At 46.1% G+C, this 7,792-nt stretch overlaps 1 protein-coding gene across 1 annotated transcript in view; it reads right to left on the bottom strand.

The window, feature by feature from the left end:
* The window catches only part of Cwh43 (cell wall biogenesis 43 C-terminal homolog), a 46,598-nt gene that overhangs the window by 17,659 nt on the left and 21,147 nt on the right, over positions 1-7,792 (bottom strand). Inside the window, exons 11-13 of the mRNA XM_026785247.1 lie at positions 5,579-5,684; positions 3,912-4,047; positions 2,631-2,780 (exon numbers count right to left, since the gene is read on the bottom strand). Coding sequence (XP_026641048.1) covers positions 2,631-2,780; positions 3,912-4,047; positions 5,579-5,684 — 392 coding nt within the window. The remainder of the gene's footprint in view (positions 1-2,630; positions 2,781-3,911; positions 4,048-5,578; positions 5,685-7,792) is intronic.

Raw genomic sequence — 7,792 nt, 5'->3', positions numbered from 1 at the left:
AAAGAAAGAAAGAAAAGAAAAGAAGGAAAACATGAAAAAATGAGCCTCTTCATTATATGTGTAAAACAATTTTTTAAAAAAGCAGGTAGCCAAATCCACCCCCACCCCCCAATATCCTTAAACAAGTTACAACAGCAGAGAAATCTGTGTTGGGAAAAGGTCTGAATTTTTACAATGAACAGGACGTAGATAGATCAGCACTTCAAACTAGGCTTGACACACTATTGACTAAGGAAAAACCTTTCTTCAGAAACCACTGAGTCAAGTGGATTTAGACCTCTCTGCTGGGGCTGACGAGATGGCCTAGCACTTAGGAGGACCTGCTGTTCCTGCAGAGGCATGGGATTTGGTTCCCACCATCCACATCAGCCAGCTCCCAACTGCCTCTGACTTCAGAGTCAAGACATGTGTCACCCTCTTCTGGCTTCCTCGGACACTCACACTTTTGTGTATGTCCCCACTCACAGGAGCTGGCACACAGATCAAACAAATCCTTAAGCTAGGCCAAATACAGAATGGGTTCAGGTTTTCTTCGCTATTGGTAAGTCACAGCAGGGTGAAGATGCAGCTCATGGAGGAAGAGCATTTTCCTCGCATGCACGCAGGCTCTGAGCTTACTCTCCAGCACTGCAATTACGAGTCAATACACAAGCGAAAGAGGAAAGGGTGGTGGTGAGTGAGACCTGGTCGACAGGATCACTGCTAAAAAACTAATAACCGCCACAAGTTGGCATTGTGGATTTTTTTTGGTTGTTTGTTCTTTTTGGTTGTTTTGTTTTGTTGGTTTTGAGACAGGGCTTCTTTCTGTAACTCTGACCTTCCTGGAACTTGCTCCTTAGACCAGGCTGACCTTGAACTCAGGGAGAGTTGTAACCTTCACAGAACAGCCCAGGCTTGTGTAACTCACGCTGCTACTTTTTTAAAAAAAAGATTTATTTATTTATTATGTATATAGCATTCTACCTGTATGACTGCCTGCAGGCCAGAAGAGGACACCAGATCTCATTATAGATGGTTATGAGCCACCATGTGGTTGCTGGAAATTGAACTCAGGACCTCTGGAAGAAGGGCCAGTGCTCTTAAACTCAGGGCCACCTCTCCAGACCCCTGACACTGTTACTTTGACTTTCTGAATGTCTCCTCTGCTCTCTTGCCCAAATAACTGGCTGAGCATCTTGCTATTAATATACCAATTACTGTAGGCACGAAACAGATAAGGAGGCAAGCACACTAAGCTTTTGAGGGATCTACTGTTTCAGAGAAAAACGATATTTGTTTGACCTACCAGGAAAATAGAGGCACCCCAGGAGTTTCAAACAACGTGAATTTAATATAGGAAACTGGTTCCTCAAGTGACGAGAAGCCAGTCAGGGACCAGTGATGCAATCAGAGGCTGACAGCAATGAGACCCTATCACTAGCTCTGCAGCAGAGGAGGGACAGGCAGAGGTGACACACAGAGTCAGTCAGAAAGGGTCTTCCATGATGGAGCTGGGGCCATCCAGGAAGGAACTGCAGCCACAGAGGCAACTCGGCTGTCGCCAGAGACAACAGAAAAAGCACAGAGAATGGTGAGAATATCCTGGCTTCTTCCCTTTCTTGTCTTCCTAACTTGTACCTCTCATTGGCTAAATCTGCCCAGAAAATAGAAGGCAAAGGACATTGGGAAATATGTATATGAAATGAAATATATATTTTTTTTTCCATGTATAGTCACAGATAGGAGCAAGGAACAAATCTGTAAGTAAACAAGTCCATCCATCCATTCCTTTGTTCCTTCCTTCCTTTGTTCCTTCCTTCTCCCCCACCCCATCCCCACCCAAGACAGGGTTTCTCTGTGTAGCCCTGGTTGTCCTGGAACTCACTCTGTAGACCAGGCTGGCCTCAAACTCAGAAATCTACCTGTCTTTGCCTCATGAGTGCTAGGACTACAGGCCTGTGCTGCTGCCATTACCACCCAGCAGCATTTCCACGGAAAGATAGCTGATGTGTGTTAGAGGGGCCGAGCAAGATGTGGGGCGATCACCAGGAGCTGAGAGTGCGGAGCAATCCTACTGAAGGAGGCTGGAAGACAGGACCTAGCGGAGTGAGCGTGTGTGGATAGCAGCGTTGCCTGTCAGCTGTTTCTGAAAACACGAGAAAAGAAAGGAATGTCACTTAGAGCCCTCAGCTCCCAACAGCGCGGCTGTTTGTGCTGATAACCCTGTAAGGACAGGGGTGTCTTTTTTCCTGCACTCTGATTTAACGTGCACTTCCAAGTACTTGTGACCTCTGACTTGGTTCTAACATCTTTCTGTTCTGTGACCCTGACTGTCACATCACCTAACCTCCGTCCACCTCACGTCTTCATATGTAAAATGAGGCTACTGTGGCCCTTCGCCTACACAGCTCGAGGACTAAACACAGTCACACGTGTATGGAGAGCTACTACACAGCGGGAGTTGTGTCTTGCACGGCCAACCCTTTCAGACTGTCTGCATCTCAAATGCATTACAACCAGCAACAAGGAGAAAATAATCTAACATGTTTCTTTAAAGGAGGAGAAAGTCAGAATGTTACATAAAAAATTCAAGGTAATATTTTAATAATGCCTATCATTTCTACAATATTAAGTAAGCCAAAGAAACCCACTCATGATTCCCAAAATGCGTCACCACGAAGTCCACCAGTTTGTTGGAGACGTTAACAGTCAGAGTTATGGCTGGTGCAATCTCGCCCTCTGGCGACGGAAGAAGGTGATGCTCCGATCTCACAATTGGGTACCGGGACAGCGCCATAATCCTGTAGGAGAATGAAAACAGAGCAGCCTATCATGAGATGAGATAAAGGAAATGCACTAAAAAGTCATGGCACGTGACTGGCATCCACTGAGAGGCACTCGGAGCAGGAAAGTGGCAGACATCTGTGGAAGCTAGCTTGATAGTTCATTGCCTCTTCCGAGTTAGCCTGTCTTGCGGTTGTTACTGTTACTTGTTGTTACTGTAACATCCCACGGCCCCTACCCGCCCACCCACTCTCTCTCAGGAGCTGGTTTCCTTCATATGTAGTACATAGCAGGATCTCAGATGGTTGTTGATTTCTTTGTGAAACTGTTTATAGCTGTCCCTCAGTGTCCGCAGAGGGCTGGCTCCATGATGTCCACAAACACAGAAATGTCAAATGATTGTCTTACGTAAAATCATGTCTTACTTACATACAATCTCTTCATGTCTTCCTGAGTGTGTCCAACCATCTCTAGATTGTTTATAGCATGTAATTTAATGCCTACACATACATTCATTCCCACATATTAAATGTAATACTTAATGAGTAGCAAATGCAAGGCATACTTTTTGGGGGAACTCTCTGCTTTTCGAAGGCTTTATTATCTTTTCAGTGTGTGTGTGTGTGTGTGTGTGTGTGTGTGTGTGCGCGCGCGCGCGCGCTCATGCACATATATGTGTGTGGGTGCCCCTGTCTGAGTGGCCAAAAGAGGGAGGCAGATCCCTCTGGCCTGGAGTCCTGGTACTTGCAGAGATGCCCAGTTAGCTACATGTATGCTGGGATCTGAACTGAGGTCCCGATGATTGTGCAGCGAGTGCTCTTAAACTGGGAGCCATCTCTCTAGCCCCACTCTTCGGAACATTCTAGAATTCCTCAAATATTTTCAATTTCCTGTTGTTGGAATCCAGGCGTGAAGAAGCTGATGTGGAAGGCCAATGTGTTCTGGCTGTCTGCACTAGAGTCTAAGCTACCTGAGAATATCAGACAGGCCTGTCACTGGGACTCCCCTCCAGCCCCAGGAAGCCACTATGAACATTCACGACAATGTGTAGTGTCAGCATCGCCCTCCCAGATGCATCACAGTGCGGCAGCCACAGGACAGTCTCAGCTTCCCATCCCAAGCCACATTAATCCCCAAGGTCCACTCACCCCCAAGTGTGATCTCTGGTGCTTGGCCCAAAGTCCGTATAGAAGCCCAGCTTCTCCCCCAGCCACATGGTTAGGTCGTTGTTCCCCATAAAGGGCTTAGAAGCATCGCTCTCCAAAATGGTAATAAAGTCCGCACCTGCTTGGGGAAGGGGGCGGAAGCAGACAGTGAAGCAGACAGTGAGGCAGCGGCAACAGGAAAAAGCAAAAAACTGCAAGGGCTTTGCTATTGTTTTGTTGTGTGAAGGCAAGGGCTCATTTGGCAGTTGGGGCTGGTTTTGAACTCATGATCCTCCTACCTTTCAAGCGCCGGGATTATGGATGCAGACCACCACACCCTACAGAGCGTTAGTCTTGACTCTCGCCTGCAACCATAAAGCCCCAAGCACATAATTCCTTCTGAGTCATTAGAGGAGTATGACTCGAACCCGTGCTGGATTCTTAGAATTTAATTAAAGCATGGGGCATCTTAAAAAAGAAGGGAGTATGACTTTTCCATATTTAAAAAAAAAAATATTCTTGACACTTTTTCCAGAAGCACAAGTAATCTTCATGGCTTTCATAAATTCCAAGCTTCTGTTCAGAAACAACAGACTAGTGCACATTATGTTTTTTGAGAAAGAGTCTTCATAGGTCAGGCTAACCTCTTAATGTAGCTGAGGATGACCTTAAATTTCTGTCCTCCCGCCTCCACCTTCAGAGTGCTGAGGTTACAGGTATGAACCACCATGTCTAGTTTAGGCAGTGGTGGGAATTGAACCCAGGGCTTTGTGTACAGTAGGCGAGCACTCTACCCACTGGGCTACATCTTCAACCCCAGGATGGTATTTTAGTTCAAGGCTAACAGCTCCACAGTATTGGTATAAAAATGAGTTTGCTTGCTTTTCTTAGACTCTGACATGGAGTGCCTGAGCCTTCTAAACAAGACTAACAGCCTTGTGCTCACGAAGGCACTCACACACTTCTTGGGAGCTGGGCTTAGCATGAGAGATAACCAGACCCATTCAACTCTTTGTCATGCTACACACTCCGTGTCGCTGACCTAAGACCCAAATCCCCACGCACTTTGGGGTGCTTCACAACAAGAAAATTCCTCAAGGGCACAGAGGCAAATAAGATTGACCTTGGGGCTTTTTGAAAGCATTTTTTAAAATTTCTTTTGTGTGCTCCGGCATTTTGCCTGCATGCACACCTGTCTGAGGACGTCGGATCTCCTGCAGCTGAAGTTGCAAACAGTTATGAGATGGCCATGTGGGTGCTGGAAATTGAAGCTGGGTCCTCTAGAAGAGCAGTCAGTGCTTCTAACCACTGAGCTGCCTCTCCAGGCCCTGGAAACAATTTTCACCGCTTTACATTAAACTCTTTCTGCCTGTGATCTCAAATCGTTTCCTGGTCCTCGGGTGGTGAGAGACACCAGCAGGAACATCTCTAACAAGAGTGTGAGCTGAGTCTCCTGCAGGTACTCAGTAGGACAGGCTGTTCCAGATCAACGAGTTAATTGCTCCACGAGACAGGCGTGGAGCAGAAGTGCAGACCTGAGCTGGCCACAAAGCCAAGCCTCTCCAGGAACTTAGCGCACACACAGCAATCCTAAGCCTTGGCAACCTGGCAAAAATAAAAGGATCAACAGTGGTTTCTCAAAACCTGGAGCCAATTCCAGAAAGACTCACCCGTCTGCGTGAGCAGCTGAGCGGACCTCTCTAGATTCGACCATCCCTCGTTGTCATAGCCAAACCGAAAAGGCCAGATGGCAGCGGAGACCACATTTGCTGGTGCCTGAGCAATGGTGGAAGTGATAACTTTGAATAACTATGGACAACGGAAGTTTGGGGGTCCCAGCCCTCTCTACCTCTCCCTGATCAAAGTTCACATTGCAGCAAAGGAAATCCCACAAGCATTTCCCCCAAATCTAATTCATAAAAATAAAACATTTATCCTATGGTTCTTCCAAAGTAAAGCTGTGAATTTCTAGCTTAAACTTGGTAGTTCAGAAAAGAAGCCATCTAGCTATCTATACAAGAAAAAGAATAAATGTGTTGTTACATAAAATAGAACACTACCTACTCCAGATAAATTAATCCCCCATAGGAAAAATCATAAACAAATGAAGTTATATGCATACAAGAGAACCATATTGAAATTGGCCTACACAGTTCCGTGTGAATGAATCTCAAAAAGATGACTGTTTCAAAAATGTTGAAGTAAGCTGTAAGTGATTTAGCTGGAATTAAAAACACAGACACAATGATATTGTCTAGGATTCTATCATAGGATGGAGTAACAATGTGAAGAAATGCAAGAAAATTGATTTTTTTTAAAAACCCCTTAGGATGGAGAGATGGCTCAGCAGTTAAAAATGTGTACTGCTCTTGCAGAGGACCTGACTTCAAGTCCTAGCACCCACATCCTTTGGCTCACAACTGCCCAGGGATTCTCTCTCTGGTCTGAAAAGGCACTGGTACCCAACTGCACATATTTGCATGCAGGGACGCACACATCACATAATTAAAAATAAGATAAATCTTTAAACAAACAACTAAAAACCATCTTAATGTTTTGGCTTAAATGCCAAGTGTCCCCACGAGACTCATGTGCTCAGACACTTGAACCCCAGCCAGTGGTGCTGTTTGAGCAAGTTGTGGGACATTTTGGGCATGCAGCCTCACTGGCAGGTGAAGAGTTGAAAGGGCAGGGCTTAAGGGTTTACGTCCCCTGAGGAACCCAGATGTAGCAGGTCACCAGGCAAGCTCCTGCCACAACATAGAGAACCCTAGCCACTATGCCTCCCATGCCCTGAACCTGTGAGCTGAAACGAATCCTTTCTCCCAGCAATGAGAAGAGTAATCAACACCCTCAGGATAAGAACCTGCAATCCCAGCACTTGGCAGAGGCAGGAGTGTCTCTGTGAGTTCCAGGATGGGCAAGCTACATAGATAGAGCCATCAAATGTGAGTGTGTGTGTGTGCGCGTGTGTGAGTGTGTGTGCGTGCACACACACACTCTAAATCTTTCCCCTTCTCTGTAATTCTCCACTCAACAATTCTCTTTCTTGGAGTGCTGGAAAAGCTGCCTATAAATTTTTTTTTAGTACAACAACCATGTTCACACCTTATATTTCTTGATCCTTCACAGATATCTCACTGTGGTTGGTGAAGCCCTGTGTGATGAGGCCGTCCCCAGCCTCTCCAACTGTGATCCTCAGCTCCACAACACCTCAGCCTGCAGGTCCTTCTGATGCATCTCAGACACGCTACGCTGGCTTTCTGTCAGTTCTTTACACACCTTCCCTTCAGCTGAGTCATGGCTGAATCACATCTAACTGGCTCTTTATCAACTTTCAAGTCTCATCCCAAATGCCAGAGAAGTTTCCGTAGCCACCCAGACTCTAGCTCTCCATACCACACAGTCTTGCTTCTTAAAATGCCACCTGGCCTCCAGCCCGAGTCTTTCTTCATTTGTTTGCCTGAACACCATCCTTATTTAGAACGCAAAGTGGGGAGGAGCAGAAATCTTGTCCAGCTTCACCGTGTACCTCTGGCACCAAGCACAGCAAGAGGCAGTCCATGAACGCTTGCCAAATGAGTAAGTGAATGAGTGAACAAGCAGTAAATCAAATTCAAATAACTGCTTTGAAATGAATTTGTGGCCGATATCAGGCATCCTCTTCACATGGAGAATACACTGTAATAATAATAACTAACAAGAAAAAAAGCATCCGAAGGCGCCAGTATTGGTGGTTTATTATTATCTACTGAATAAGAAATGGTTACCCAGTGTGGCCTGGGTTTGGTCTCTAGCACTGCTTGGAGATGAGAAAAAGGGAGAGGAGAGAAGGAGGGGAGGGGAGAGGGAAAAGGTAAGGGAGAAGAGAGGGGAGGGGAGGG

Source organism: Microtus ochrogaster, linkage group LG1, assembly GCF_000317375.1.
Source record: "Microtus ochrogaster isolate Prairie Vole_2 linkage group LG1, MicOch1.0, whole genome shotgun sequence".
Taxonomy (NCBI): domain Eukaryota; kingdom Metazoa; phylum Chordata; class Mammalia; order Rodentia; family Cricetidae; genus Microtus; species Microtus ochrogaster.
This window is presented reverse-complemented; position numbering and strand designations above follow the sequence as displayed.